This window comes from Microcaecilia unicolor, chromosome 2, assembly GCF_901765095.1.
Source record: "Microcaecilia unicolor chromosome 2, aMicUni1.1, whole genome shotgun sequence".
NCBI classification, from domain to species: Eukaryota; Metazoa; Chordata; class Amphibia; order Gymnophiona; family Siphonopidae; genus Microcaecilia; species Microcaecilia unicolor.
Genome location: NC_044032.1, coordinates 507,577,633 through 507,593,119, shown reverse-complemented (window position 1 = coordinate 507,593,119; position 15,487 = coordinate 507,577,633). Strand labels below are relative to the sequence as shown.

General features: G+C 44.9%; 1 protein-coding gene across 5 annotated transcripts in view; it reads left to right on the top strand.

Moving 5' to 3' along the window:
- The window catches only part of RAB28 (RAB28, member RAS oncogene family), a 269,956-nt gene that overhangs the window by 188,351 nt on the left and 66,118 nt on the right, over window positions 1–15,487 (top strand). For all 5 annotated transcript variants that reach the window (XM_030191192.1, XM_030191190.1, XM_030191191.1 and 2 more), the window contains exon 5: window positions 15,210–15,313. In XM_030191192.1, the coding sequence (XP_030047052.1) occupies window positions 15,210–15,313 (104 nt within the window). The remainder of the gene's footprint in view (window positions 1–15,209; window positions 15,314–15,487) is intronic.

The window sequence follows — 15,487 nt, the reverse complement described above, 5'->3', positions numbered from 1 at the left end:
CGTGCCGCCGACCTGGAGAATAGAGTCCAGCAGCGGATTACGGACTTGCCTTGCCGTGCGGATAACATTTTTGGCGAAAAAGTCGAGCAGGTGGTAGAGTCTCTCCACCAGCGGGACACCGCATTCGACAAGTTCGCCCGCCGGCAGCCTTCAGCTTCTACCTCTACAGGTAGACGATTTTTCGGGGGAAGGAAGACTGTTCCCTATACTTCTGGCAAGCGTAGGTACAATCCTCCTCCCGACAGCCTGCGGCCCAGGCTAAGCCCCAGCGCGCTCGCTCTCGTCAGCAGCGTGCGAATCAGCAAGGCCCCGCGCTCCCCAGCAAAAGCAAGGGGCGAGCTTTTGACTGGCTCCAGCAGAGCATAGCCGACATCCAAGTGTCAGTGCCGGGCGACCTGCCTGTCGGAGGGAGGTTGAAAGCTTTTCACCAAAGGTGGCCTCTCATAACCTCCGATCAGTGGGTTCTCCAAATAGTCCGGCAAGGATACACCCTCAATTTGGCCTCTCAACCTCCAAATTGTCCACCGGGAGCTCAGTCCTACAGCTTCCAGCACAAGCAGGTACTTGCAGAGGAACTCTCCGCCCTTCTCAGCGCCAATGCGGTCGAGCCCGTGCCATCCGGCAAGAAGGGCTGGGGTTCTATTCCAGGTACTTCCTTGTGGAAAAGAAAACAGGGGGGATGCGTCCCATCCTAGACCTAAGGGCCCTGAACAAATATCTCGTAAAAGAAAGTTCAGGATGCTTTCCCTGGGCACCCTTCTCCCCATGATTCACAAAACGATTGGCTATGCTCTCTGGACTTGAAGGATGCCTACACACACATCCCGATACTGCCAGCTCACAGACAGTATCTGCGATTTCAGCTGGGCGCACGCCACTTCCAGTACTGTGTGCTACCCTTTGGGCTCGCCTCTGCGCCCAGGGTGTTCACAAAGTGCCTAGCTGTGGTAGCAGCGGCGCTTCGCAGGCTGGGGGTGCACGTGTTCCCATATCTCGACGATTGGCTGGTGAAGAACACCCTAGGCAGGAGCCCTGCAGTCCATGCAGATGACTATTCGCCTCCTGGAGCTACTGGGGTTTGTGATAAATTACCCAAAGTCCCATCTTCTCCCAGTGCAGAAACTCGAATTCATCGAGCCCTGCTGGATTCTCGGACTGCCGCGCCTATCTCCCAGAGGCGAGGGCCAACAACTTGTTGTACCTCGTCTCGCGGGTGCGAGCGTCCCAGCAGATCACAGCTCGGCAGATGTTGAGATTGCTGGGCCACATGGCTTCCACAGTTCATGTGACTCCCATGGCCCGCCTTCACATGAGATCTGCTCAATGGACCCTAGCCTCCCAGTGGTATCAGGCCGCCGGGGTCTAGAGGACGTGATCCACCTGTCCACGAGTTTTCTCGAATCCCTGTATGGTGGACGATTTGCTCCAATTTGAATCTGGGACTTCCCTTCCAAATTCCTCAGCCTCAAAAAGTGCTGACCACGGATGCGTCTCTCCTGGGATGGGGAGCTCATGTCGATGGGCTTCACACCCAAGGAAGGTGGTCCCTCCAAGAAAGCGATCTACAGATCAATCTCTGGAAGTTGCGAGCGATCTGGAACGCTCTGAAGGCTTTCAGAGATCGGCTGTCCCACCAAATATCCAAATTCAGACAGACAATCAGGTTGCCATGTACTATGTCAACAAGCAGGGGGGCACCGGATCTCGCCACCCCTGTGTCAGGAAGCCGTCAGCATGTGGCTCTGGGCTCGCCGTCAAGTGCATGTGCTCCAAGCCACATATCTGGCAGGCGTAAACAACAAGTCCTGGCCGACAGGTTGAGCAGGATTATGCAACCGCACGAGTGGTCGCTCAATTCCCGTGTGGTGCGACCGATCTTCCAGGCGTGGGGCACCCCCTGGTGGATCTCTTCGCATCTCACAGTTGAACCACAAGGTCCCTCAGCTTCTGTTCCAGGCTTCAGGCCCCGGCAGACTGTGCTCGGATGCCTTCCTCCTGGATTGGGGGGAAGGTCTGCTGTATGCTTATCTCCCATTCCTTCTGGTGGGGAAGACTTTGTTGAAACTCAAGCAAGACCGTAGGCACCATGATCTGATTGCTCCCTTTTGGCCGCGTCAGATCTGGTTCCCTCTTCTTCTGGAGTTATCCTCCGAAGAACCGTGGAGATTGGAGTGTTTTCCGACCTAATCAGCCAGGACGAAGGGGCTCTGCTGCATCCCACCTCCAGTCCCTGGCTCTCACGGCCTGGATTTGAGGGCGTAGACTTTGCCTCTTTGGGTCTGCCAGAGGGTGTCTCCCGCATCTTGCTTGCTTCCAGGAAAGACTCCACTAAGAAGAGTTTACTTTCTTCATTGGAGGAGGTTTGCCGTCTGGTTGTACAGCAAGGCCTAGATCCTCGCTCTGTCCTACACAGACCCGCTTGAATACCTTCTCCACTTGTCTTAGTCATGGTCTGAAGACCAACTCCGTAAGGGTTCACCTTAGTGCAATCAGTGCATACATACCAAGTGAAGGTAAGAGCCGATCTCAGGACCAGCCTTTAGTTGTTCGCTTCATAGAGGTTTGCTTTTGTCAAAGCCCCCTGTCAAGCCTCCTACAGTGTCATGGGATCTCAATGGTTCTCACCCAGCTGATGAAACCTCCTTTCGAGCCACTGAATTCCTGCCATCCGAAGTACTTGACCTGGAAGGTCATTTTCTTGGTGGCAGTTACCTCGCTCGTAGAGTCAGTGAGCTTCAGGCCCTGGTAGCCAGGCCCCTTACACCAAATTTTCACAACAGAGTAGTCCTCCGCACTCACCCTAAGTTTCTGCCAAAGGTTGTGTCGGAGTTCCATCTGAACCAGTCACTTGTCTTGCCAACATTCTTTCCCCGTCCTCATTTTGTCATTGTTTTTTTTTTTTCATTCTATCTGGTTTATCTGCTCTAACTCACTGCACACATTGGACTGCAGAGAGCATTGGCCTTCTATCTGGAGCGGACACAGCCCCACAGACAGTCGCCCAATTGTTTGTTCTTTTGATCCCAACAAGAGGGGGTGGCTGTAGGGAAACGCACCATATCCAATTGGCTAGCAGATTGCATTTCCTTCACTTACGCCCAGGCTGGGCTGGCTCTTGAGGGTCATGTCACGGCTCATAATGGTTAGAGCCATGGCAGCGTCGGTAGCCCACTTGAAGTCAGCCACCATGGAGGAAATTTGCAAAGCTGCGACGTGGTCATTCTGTCCACCACATTTCACATCTCATTACTGCCTGCAGCAGGATACCCGACGTGGACAGTCGTTCGGGCAGTCAGTTCTTTCAGAACCTGTTTGGGCTTTAGGATCCAACTCCACCCCCGAGGGGCCCTGTTTGTTCTTTCCAGGCTACACCTCAGTTAGTTGTAAATTTTTTAGGGTCAATCTCAGTTACTGTCCTCGCCGTTGCGAGGCCCAATTGACCAATGTGTTGTTTTTGAGTTGAGCCTGGGGGGCTAGGGATACCCCATCAGTGAGAACAAGCAGCCTGCTTGTCCCGGAGAAAGCGAATGCTACATACCTGTAGAAGGTATTCTCCGAGGACAGCAGCTGATTGTTCTCACAAACCCCCGCCGCCTCCCCTTTGGAGTTGTGTCTTCCCTTGAAGTGTATTGTCTTGCTACATACTGGACTGGCCGGCTCGAGCCGGTTTCGGGCGGGGACGGCCGCGCATGCGCGTGCGCGCGGGCGCGCAGGGCTAGCAAAGGACTTTGCTAGTGAAGTTTCCGATTGGAGGGGCTGCCGTGGACGTCACCCATCAGTGAGAACAATCAGCCTGCTGTCCTCGGAGAATACCTTCTACAGGTATGTAGCATTCGCTTTGTCTGAGACAGCAGTTCACCAGTGGCACAAACACACCAAGCTTCTGTTTTAAGTTTTCTCTCATAATTTGGGTATATAGAGCTTGTTGTCTTTACTAGAAATCTCTGGAAATTTTGTTATGCTCTGTGCCATGGCAGTCACAGAAAACACTTGTTAATTGTGAACTACTGTCTTCAGAGAAAGCACTGTTATACTGTACCATTTTATTTTATAATTTCAACATAATATTCAAGTATATACTAGAAAAAGAAATTAGAAGAAGATATAGAAATACAGGGAAACCCCTTAATAGAGGAAATAATCATCATCCGTTAGTCCACAATATTGCTGGAGTCGAGCAGGAAATAAAAACATAGAGAAAAACAAAACAAAACTAACAAGGCAGATGAATCTTATACAGTGACAGCCAGATTACATTCTAACCAAGGGGAATAACCATCGCAGTAGAACCTCCCTCCCAAGCCACCCAAAGTTCCAACAATTGCTTAGGTTCAAGAAATAAATCACCACTGTTAAAATTTTGCATGGTATATAACAGAAAATTTTAACAAGTAAGACAGCCCCATCACCAAGACCCTTGAACAGAATCCCAGAAAAGTTCTTAGGGTGCCTTGGGGTCCCCAAAAAAGGATCCAGAAAAAATGCAGACATTAGAACCTAGTAATTGTTCATACATATATCTGAAGTAATTATGTAACACCAAATTTCTGTCCAGTTCCAGGGTAAGGGTTACCAACAGTATGGATCTAAACACTGACTGCCCGATATTAAAAAAAAAAAAAAAAAAAAAAAGCCATTAAAACATCACTTAAGTGGCTATCCAGCAATATTCAGCGCCAGATATCCGGCTATCTGCTGCTGAATACTGCTGGATAGCAGCTTGGATAGTCGGTTATCATGCATTATAACCATCTGTTCCCTCCCCCCCCCCCCCCCCCAATTTTTTAAAAACCCGACCAGCCAAGTTTGCTAGAATAAATAGAATAACTTTGACTGGTCTCACTTTAAGCGACCAGCGCTGAATATCAGCGTGACTGGTTAAAATCGGGCTGGCCAAAGTTAAACTGGATATTCAATGCTGCTCACCGGAAACAGATCAGCATTGAATATTCGGGTTTAGCGCTGACCACGGGAGATAGCCCGGCTATCTTCCACGGTCTGAATATCGGGGCCTCTATTTCCATCTTGACCGTACATCCTATATAATAAAACGCACCTCCAACATTCTGAAGCTGACTGCATGGCTGAGGCATTCCTGCTCTCTGTATCCATCTCCTGAATTGACATCACGTACTTCCGGGTTCGTCACAAGCAGAAGTGACCAACCACACGAGGTTTCTCGGCTCCAGAATGTTGGAGGTGCATTCTATTAAATAGGATTGGTCAGTTCCTTGAAGCACAGCCAGAGCTCAGCGTCCTGCACAGTAACACTCAGACACCAGAGAGAGAGGGGGGGGGGGCCTGACACCAGAGAGAGAGGGGGGGGCCTGACACCAGAGACAGGGAGGGAGGGGGGCCTGACACCAGAGAGGGGGGGGAGGTATCTCTGTCACACACACACACTCTCTCTCTCATACAGTCAATGTCTTTCTCTCAGTCTCACACACTCTGTGTCTCACACTGTATCACATTCACTCTCTATGTGTCACACAGTCACTCACACACTCTCTTGGTCTCATACACTCAGTCTCACAGAGAGTCTGCGTCTCACACACACTCTCTCTCGCACACACTGTATCTGTGTGAAACACTCTCTCTCTCACACTGTCTCACATACGCACTTGCACACACTCTCATTCGCACACACACACTCTCTCTCTCACAGACACACTCGCACCCAGACTCTCTCTCTCACAAACACACACTCGCACATTCACTCTCTCTCTCACACACAGTCACTCTCACATACACTTTCTCAAACATACACACCCCAAGGAAAACCTTGTTAGCGCCCGTTTCATTTGTGTCAGAAACGGGCCTTTTTTACTATTAAGTACATAAGTAATGCCATACTGGGAAAAGACCAAAGGTCCATCGAGCCCAGCATCCTGTCCCCGACAGCGACCAATCCAGGTCAAGGTCACCTAGCAAGCTACCCAAACGTACAAACATTTTATACAAGTTATTTCCGAAATTGATATCCCCACAATTCTCCAGAAGTATCTTCACAGTTTGCTCTAGAGACAAGTCCAAGAACTTGATGGCTTCTCATATGGCATAACAATCAACTTCCGCTGGTTTCTGTAATCCGAGGGCAGTGCTATGCTGAATCAACCCAGCAGCACCAGAAGTTGATGCAGTGTCAAACCTTGATCCCCAGTAACCTCTTCCCCAACCAACTTGGGGGGGGGGGGGGGGGGGGAGAACGGGAATGGGGCAATTCCATGCAGTGGCTCCCCACTTGATGAGGCTGACTCACTTCTCCATCCCATTCACAGACAATACGAAAACCAACAGACTGCTTCCCGATCTCAGTGGGACCAGTCTCTTCTGGCCTCAAAGATCCCTTCTCTGCACTAAAGTCAGACTCATTACATGTCGGGCCCTTTGAAGGCACTGTAGCGGATCCATGGGTCATGATGCCTGCAACCTTGAGAGTGGTCTGAAACAGCTCAAGATCAGAACTTTTCACCCACCAGTAGGTATGTATCTCTCCTTTCTTCTTCCCCACTGTAACCAGCACAAATGGGGAGAAAACAGCTTAAAACAGATCCCAACACAGGAGCTGAGTCTCAGCACTTCTGCCACAAACATCATCTTGATTCCTGCAGGTTTGGGACACACTTTGTCTGGTTTCTTCCGAGAGCCCTGTCTAATATAGGTAGATAATCCACCATAATCTTACTCGTTATTGAATGTCATGAGGTTACATGTAGGCACCCAATAAATACTATAAATAGATCACACCCCAGAATTGAATTTATGTAATCATGTTTTACACAGTGTATTGTATGTCTATATTATAAAACTTCAACCAGTTAACCACTGTAAGGTTTGAAACAACATATATTTACAGAGCCAATTTTTGAATATAAAAAACTTTCTGGAAATATTTTAAAAATAAATGTTTGCATTTTACTGACATGAAAGGCCACTTAAACCTAGTAGTCAAAGCAGAGGTTGAAATATAAAGGGCATTTTAGAAAGGACATCCAACACAGAATATGGATGTCTGAGTCAATGCATCACAAATAGATGTCCATGTCCTGGAAATGTCCAGCATGAACATCCATTTTACAGACTGAAGCATCCAAATTCTGAATGGGGAAAACAAGGGACATGAACATCTGTGGCAGCATATGAATATCCATCTTATAAAATGACCAAACAGCTGTCCATGCAGAGCAAAGGAATAGCCAATGGTTAGAGCAGTGGGTTGAGAATCAGGGGACCCTATTCAAATCCCACTTTAGCTGTTTGATTTTTTTTTTTATGTGAGCCCTTCAGAAACATAAAAAGACTTACTGTACCTGAATATACACCACTTCAATAACCTTCAGGCTTGTATGTTGGATGTTCATGCAATATGGACATTAAATGCCAGTTTTCAGATGTCCTAAACAAGAATAGAGTTTCTAAAAAAAAAAAAAAAAACAAGCAAACAAAAAAAAACCAAAACCTACCAAAATTTTAAAATTTCAAGTTGTCTGTTTAAGCCAATAGTGACTAAATATTCACAGCTATTTTTTTAACAGTAGATTCTCTGGTCCTCTACTATCAAAGCCTCTAGTTTGTGGGAGGTTTTTTTTTCTTTTCGTCATTTTCCAACAAAAAAGCATTTGCCATCCAAAATAGGTAGTTGGTAACTTGAATGTATTTAGAACTTTATTGCAAACATTTTATCGTAAACCCTATTTGCCTATTTCAGTTAATTCAAAATAAGTAGCATCAGGATCTATTTTACTGCATGAAAACTTACCATAAAATTCACTAACCTGCACTACCTCAGTACCCAGATTAATGAATCCCATCGTCTAATTTTATTATGTTGCTGCAGCTGGAAATAAATTTTATTTACTTATTTTTGTAGACCACATCTTTAAAACTACTCAGTGTTTGTGACGGGATTTATAGAACATTGTCCCTCACCATTAAGAAAAGTCTCTCTCTTTAACTTGCCTGGGCCACCTAAGAGTACTAATCCTGCTCTGGGAGGAAGTGAGCTGGGAGTGGCGGAGTCAATACCTGGGAGTTAAAAGACAGGGACAGGCTGAGGTTAAGGAGGCCCAGGGAAGAAAGAACTGAAGCCCAAGTCTGTGCCTTTACTGAATATGTTTAGCTGCTGTAACCTGGCTGAGGTAAGCCAACTATGCTTCTTGTTAAGACTTGCAAACCTTCCTGAGGTATGGCTGAGGGCAGAAGGACCAGAGAACTTACAAGCGGCGTACCAAGGGCAGGGCGGTGGGGCCGATCCGCCCCGGGTGCTCGCCGCTGGAGGGGTGCAGAGAGTAGCCGCGCGCCTGTCAGCTCCGCTGGTTCCCTGATCCCTCTGCCCCGGAACAGGTTACTTCCAGTTCCAGGGCAGAGGGAACAGGGAGCCAGCGGAGCCGACAGGCACGCGGCTGCTCCCAGCAGCCAAAAATGCACCTGGGGGGGGGGGGGGGGGAGTCATTGCACCAGGAGGGGGGGGGGGGGTGTGCATCGGCGATCCGTCCCCGGTGGCAGCCGATTTAGTATCGTCACTGGCACCACCCCACCAGCCACAGACAGCTTGGCCTGCTAGCCAGAGGCCTGTGTAAGGCTGTTACCAAATAAGACAAACGGTTACTTGTGATGTTCCTAGCCTGTGAAGCAACAAGTCCCAGAGCTCAGGTGAATAAATAATTTATTTTCACATTTATAGCCCTTTTCTGGCTGAGCTATTCACAGGGCTACCCCATAACCCTTGCCCGGGGTATCACAGTGGTACACAATAATTAATAAATTATACACATTCTCAGCTGCAGCAACTCGAAGATAGCAAATGCTGAATCAGGACCACTGTCATTTCAAGGCCTGGGGCACGTGGTTTGTTTATAAAAGTTCCCTTCATATACCACCTCTCACTAGATTTACCTCATCCCAACATCTAGTGGGTAGGCAGTAGGGGCACAGAAGCAATCCCTCAAGCACTTCTGCCTCAGCAGCTTCCTGATTCAAAATGCTTTCACCAACTCCCTAGTGGTAGTGTTGTACTATCACTAGGGGTCAGACTGCTAAATAAGGACAGTCTTCCATGAATAATGCATTACCAAATGACTATGCGTGAATTATGTAAAATATCCAACTTTTTCTATAAGCATGGTATAATCACTGCTTTTAAGAATATTCTATCTCAAGTTAATGTTGTACTTCTAAATTTTTATCTCTATGTTTCAAAACAAGGCATTAATGTTTCTTGAGCAGTAGTTTGTGGCAAAGTAATCACTATGAATGAGGCATAAGAATCCCTTGTTAAACCAAAAATCTGAAGTCTCAACAAATTAAAGGCCTGTAATATCCTTTTTAAATAGATTTTTATAGCACACAAACATTTTTTTTCAGTTGATAATGAATTGACACTATGGTGTATGCTCACTAGATTTACAAATTTATTCAAGTTACTTAGGTCCTTTTGTTAGCAAATCAGTTCTCCCCTCTCCTGTATTGACTTAGATTGCCTAGTTATCCTTAAATGCTTAATAATTTGACAACATAAATACTCTTAAAGGTGCTGTAGTACAGTAAAGAGGGGGACGGTAATACAGCTTTATTTTTTATTTTTGTTACATTTGTACCCCGTGCTTTCTCACTCATGGCAGGCTTAATGCAGCTTACATGGGGCAATTGAGGGTTAAGTGTCTTGCCCAGAGTCACAAGGAGCTGCCTGTGCCTGAAGTGGGAATCGAACTCAGTTCCTCAGTTCCCCAGGACCAAAGTCCACCACCCTAACCACTAGGCCACTCCTCCTTTGGTTTTAGAAAAATTAGAACATGTACCTCAAAACTTGCTCAAATATCTTGAGTGCTATTTTCTGCTTGAAATACCCATTTGTTTTCAGTGAAGTTTGTGTTGTAAAATGCTTTACTTTTAGTAAATGAATAATGAAAATGATGCAGTTCTGTGTCACAATATGTATCTTGTATCCTTAGTACAGCTTTCTAAAGGATACTTTTGTAGAATTCTTTGTCCATAGTATAATTACACTTTAGAACACCTTGCATGCTCTAGGATTTTAAAAGATTAATACTGTATTGATTAGACTGCACTACCGTGCAGAAAATAGTTTCATTTTCTGAGCTTTGTTTCTGCTCCTCAGCACTTCAGATTAGCTTGGACTGAGGGTGCTGCCAAAGCAGTCTTCATTTCTTCTCGGAAATCTAGAGTCCACGCCGTTGATAATCAGCAACACCTACCAGCCACGTTCAGGGAGGCACATAGTTAATTCCATGAATGAAATAAAGCTATACTAGGCTATAATCTATGAAGTAGTGATAGGGATGGTATAAAAGAGAGGGGGGAGTAATGCTTGATGGTAACAAAAAAAAAAAAAGGCAACTGATATATAGGTGGCGTGGAGGCATATTTTCAAAGCACTTAGACGTACAAAGTTCTGTAGTAACCTATGGAACTTTGTACGTCTAAGTGCTTTGAAAATGAGCCCCATAGGGAAAGATAGAGGTGATATGAGCTCTCTTGGAAAGTGGAAGTCAGCAGACCTTCAATTCAGGTGGAAGAGCTAAGCGGAGATCTGAACAAAGACCTCCAAAAAGATAGGAATGAATGGGAATGTAGTGTTTGGGAGATTTAAAGCTGCTGGATATGGATTGACATATTCCATGTGTAGAATCAATTAGATGATCCTGAACTTTTTAAGGGGATCTCCTCAAATATGTGATGATGAGATCCATGAGGTCCAGGGTGGTATTAGATCTGCTGTATAAAAGGGAGAAAAATTTAGTATTATCCAGGTCGGTGGCTGCCTGAGTGCTAGTTATCATTGAATTAATGTAAGCAAACATTTATATTTCCCCCTCTACAGTTGCCAGGGCTGTTCAAGGTAGCTCATAATCTCATATCAATAAAAACAGCCTGCAACCAAATGCCTATATAACAACTTCGACAGCAGCAAGTAGCAAAATTCACACATGCAACTACAGAAATATATTCAACCAACTTTACTGTTCAGCCTTAATTCCCAATGGAATCTGTATGATACCTTCTCCATCGCAACACCCCCCCCCCCCTCTCCAAAAAAAAGACAGCTAATATCAACAGGACCAAAAAGGAAAACACAGGTTTAATTCAGCCATTAACCAATGGAAGGGTTTTTAGATCTTTCTGAAAATCCTGGTAGTCCTAGCATTAAATCTACTAAATTTTCACTGGGAGCCCATTCCAAAGGAATGGAACTGACTCTGAAAGGTATTCTGTAGAATGCTAATACACTAAAACTTCTTTCCTACAAGGATTGCAAGGTTTCTGAATGGACTGGAATGAAGAGCCATTCCTGGAAGGCACCATCCTGTTTTACATTACAAATACTAAGGATTGACACCCTTCAAGGCTCAAGAAAGGAAACAGAGCATTTTAAACCCAATTCTCTGTTTGACAGCCAGCAAAGCTTTCAGAGGAGTGAAAAAGCCCTATTCCAAGGCCTAATGCCAAACAACTCACAAACTATCTATACAAATTCTCAATACTCCAAGACTCCCAGTCAGGATTTAGGTCTAACCATAGTACTGAAACAGTATTAGTTACACTTATGACTAAATTCAAACAAAGGATTGCAACTGGAAAAAAAATACTACTCCTACAATTTGACATGTCAAGCGCTTTCGACATGGTCGATCATGGCATACTACTACATATCCTTGAGTACTTTGGAATTGGAGGTAACGTTCTCAATTGGTTTAAGGGTTTCCTAACCACACGATCATACCAAGTGACATCTAACTCGACTACTTCAGCCACATGGACACCTGAATGCGGAGTCCCACAGGGATTCCCCCCTCTCACCTATTTAACTTAATGATGATACCCTTGGCCAAACTACTATCAAACCAAAACCTCAACCCATACATATACGCAGACGACATAACGATCTACATCCCATTCAAACAAGATTTAAAGGAAATTTCCAATGACATTAACCAAAGCCTCCATATCATGCATTCATGGGCAGATGCATTTAAGCTGAAACTTAATGCAGAAAAAAACCCAATGTCTAGTACTTACCTCTCAATATAACACAAACAAATTCACCACCATTAACACACCAAATCTGAACCTTCCAATCTCGGATACCCTAAAAATTCTTGGAGTAACCATCGACCAACACCTAACACTTGAAAACCATGCAAAAAACACAACCAAGAAGATGTTCCAATCAATGTGGAAATTAAAGAGACTAAGACCTTTCTTCCCAAGGAATGTTTTCCGCAACCTGGTACAATCAATGGTGCTTAGCCATCTAGACTACTGCAACACACTCTACGCCGGTTGCAAAGAACAAGTAATAAAAAAAAAACTTCAGACAGCCCAGAACACTGCAGCCAGACTCATATTCGGCAAAACAAAATATGAAAATGCTAAACCCTTATGAGAAAAGCTACACTGGCTCCCACTTAACGCATCACGTTTAAAATTTGCTCCCTAGTTCATAAAATCACGGAGAAGCACCAGCCTACATGTCAGACCTGATAGACTTACCACCCAGGAATGCTAAAAGATCATCCCGCACATTCCTTAATCTGCACTTCCCAAACTGCAAAGGCCTAAAATACAAATTAATGCTTGCGTCGAATTTCACCTAGAGTACACAGCTATGGAACGCACTGCCGTGCAACCTAAAAATGAGTTATGAACTAATCAACTTCTGAAAACTACTGAAGACCCATCTCTTTAATAAAGCATACCACAAAGATCAACAAATGTAAACATACACTACTCCTTCACAGATATTCAGAACTGCCTTATAATATCTGCTTGTTATATTACTATCCTGTTAGATCATTATCATGTTACCATGATTCTTCTGTTAACTAAATTGTCTATTTTTCTATTATATCTTCACCATTTATGATGTATTGTAAGCCACATTGAGCCTGCAAAAAGGTGGGAAAATGTGGGATACAAGTGCAATAAATAAAATATATTTTTTGCTGCATATTCTGCACAATGTGTCATCTCTGGAGCAAACCCAGTTAGGTAAATCATAAGAACACAAGTGTTGCCATGTTGGGACAGGTCAAAGGTCCATCAAGCCCATTATTGTTTCCAACCGTGGCTAATTCAGGTCACAAGTACCTGGCCAGACCCCAAAAGAGGTAAACATTTTATGCTGCTTATCCTAGAAATAAGCAGTAGATTTTCCCAAATCCATTTTTGTAATGGCTTATGGATTCTTATTTTAGGAAATTATCCAAACCTTTTTTTAAAACCCTGCTAAGCAAACTACTTTTACCACATTCTTTGGCAATGAATTTCAAAGTTTAATTACACATTGAGTGAAGAAATATTTTCTCTGGTTTGTTTTAAATTTACTACTTGGTGGATTCATTGTGTGCCCCCTAATCTTAATATCTTTGGAAAGCGTAAACAAGCGATTCAGGTCTACCTGTTCTACTCCATTCAGTTTTTACAGACCTCTCTCATATCTCCTGTTGGCCATCTCTACTCGAGGCTGACTTCCTACATCCCCCTGGATTGCAACACCGCAGGATATAAACTAACAAGTGAGCTGTAGAGGAAAGAGGGTGATCGCATTTACATTTATCACCAAAAGAGAGATCTTTAGACTGGGTAGGAATTTGTGGGATGCAATGTGATCAATACTAACCTTGATTTAAGAGGGGAGATCTTCACCTCCTCTGCATTTCATTATGATTCACTTAAAGACAGACATTTTTCAGCCAAAATTGCACAGAGCTAGGCTTGACTGATAAGATTTACTCCAGACTGAAAGAACATGATGGAATGAAATGGGCATTACAGAGATGGTGTTTAGATGAAAGCAGGCAAATTGGGAACTATTTGAACATGTTCCTGAAACAAGCACAAGACAAAGAGATAGGCTATGACTGTAGAATTATGCTATCTAGCAACTAGCAGGCTTATTTTCAAAAGAGAAGGACCACCCATCTTTTGACACAAATTGGGAGATGGGCGTCCTTCTCCCAGGGTTGCCCACATCGGCATAATCGAAAGCCGATTTTGGGCATCCCCAACTGCTTTCTGTCGCGGGGGTGACCAATGTTCCCGGGGGCATGTTGGAAGCGTAGCGAAGGCGGGACTTGGGTGTGCCTAACACATGGGCATCCTTGACCAATAATGGAAAAAAAAGGGCGTCCCTGACGAGCACTTGGATGACTTTACTTGATCCTTTTTTTTGTTATGACTTAGGCATAAAAAGGTGCCCGAAATGACCAGATGACCACCGGAGAAAATCGGGGATAACCTCCCCTTACTCCCCCAGTGGTCACTAACCCCCTCCCACCCTCAAATAACATCTTTAAAAATATTTTGTGCCAGCCTCTATGCCAGCCTCAAATGTCATACTCAGGTCCATCACAGCTGTATGCAGGTCCCTGGAGCAATTTTAGTGGGTGCAGTGCATTTCAGGCAGGCGGACCCAGGCCCATCCCCCTCCCTACCTGTTACATTTGTGGAGGAAACAGCGAGCCCTCCAAAACCCACCAGAAACCCACTGTACCCACATCTAGGTGCCCCCCTTCACCTGTAAGGGCTATGGTAGTTGTGTACAGTTGTGGGTAGTGGGCTTTAGGGGTGGGGGTTGGGGGGCTCAGCACACAAGGTAAGGGAGCTATGTACCTGGGAGCAATTTATGAAGTTCACTGCAATGCCCCCTAGGGTGCCCAGTTGGTGTCCTGGCATGTCAGGGATACCAGTGCACTAGAAATGCTGGCTCCTCCCACGACCAAAGGGTTTGCATTTGGTCGTTTCTAAGATGGGTGTTCTTGGTTTCCATTATTGCCGAAAATCAGAAACGACCAAGTCTAGGGACGACCATCTCTAAGGGCGACCTAAATTTCAAGATTTGGGCGTCCCTGACCGTATTATCGAAACGAAAGATGGACATCCATCTTCTTTTGATAATACGGGTTTCCCAGCCCCTCCATCGGGACTCCCGTTTTGCGAGGACATCCTCAACAAAACTTGGGCGTCCCTTTCAATTATGTCCCTCCGCTTGATGTAACTTTCTTTGAAAAATACCAGTTGTGATGTTAGAAATTGCATAAAAACTCAGCTTTGGTAGCAGTAGATTCAGGTTGTCATTTTATGTATTACACATTTTTTAGATTGATAGGAGTTGTTCATTTTTATCAGTTATTCCACCTAGGCAATGTTTTCTATATTAAAATTTTCATTGTTTTGTGTTCCCCTTTTAGCTGATTTAGAACATATGCGGACAGTGAAAACTGACAAACACCAAAGGTTTTGCCAGGAAAATGGCCTTGGTAGCTATTTTGTTTCTGCAAAGACTGGAGATTCTGTGAGTAGAACACTACTATGTGTATGCATTCTGGAAATAAAAAAGCACTATAGTTTTGTCTTTATATAAAGGTGAATACCATGTGATTGAGACTTTGTTTTTTTGGACTATGTACAATAGGTTTTGAGCAAGGAAAATGGCAAGGACAAATCAAGATCATGCATGCATATGTAG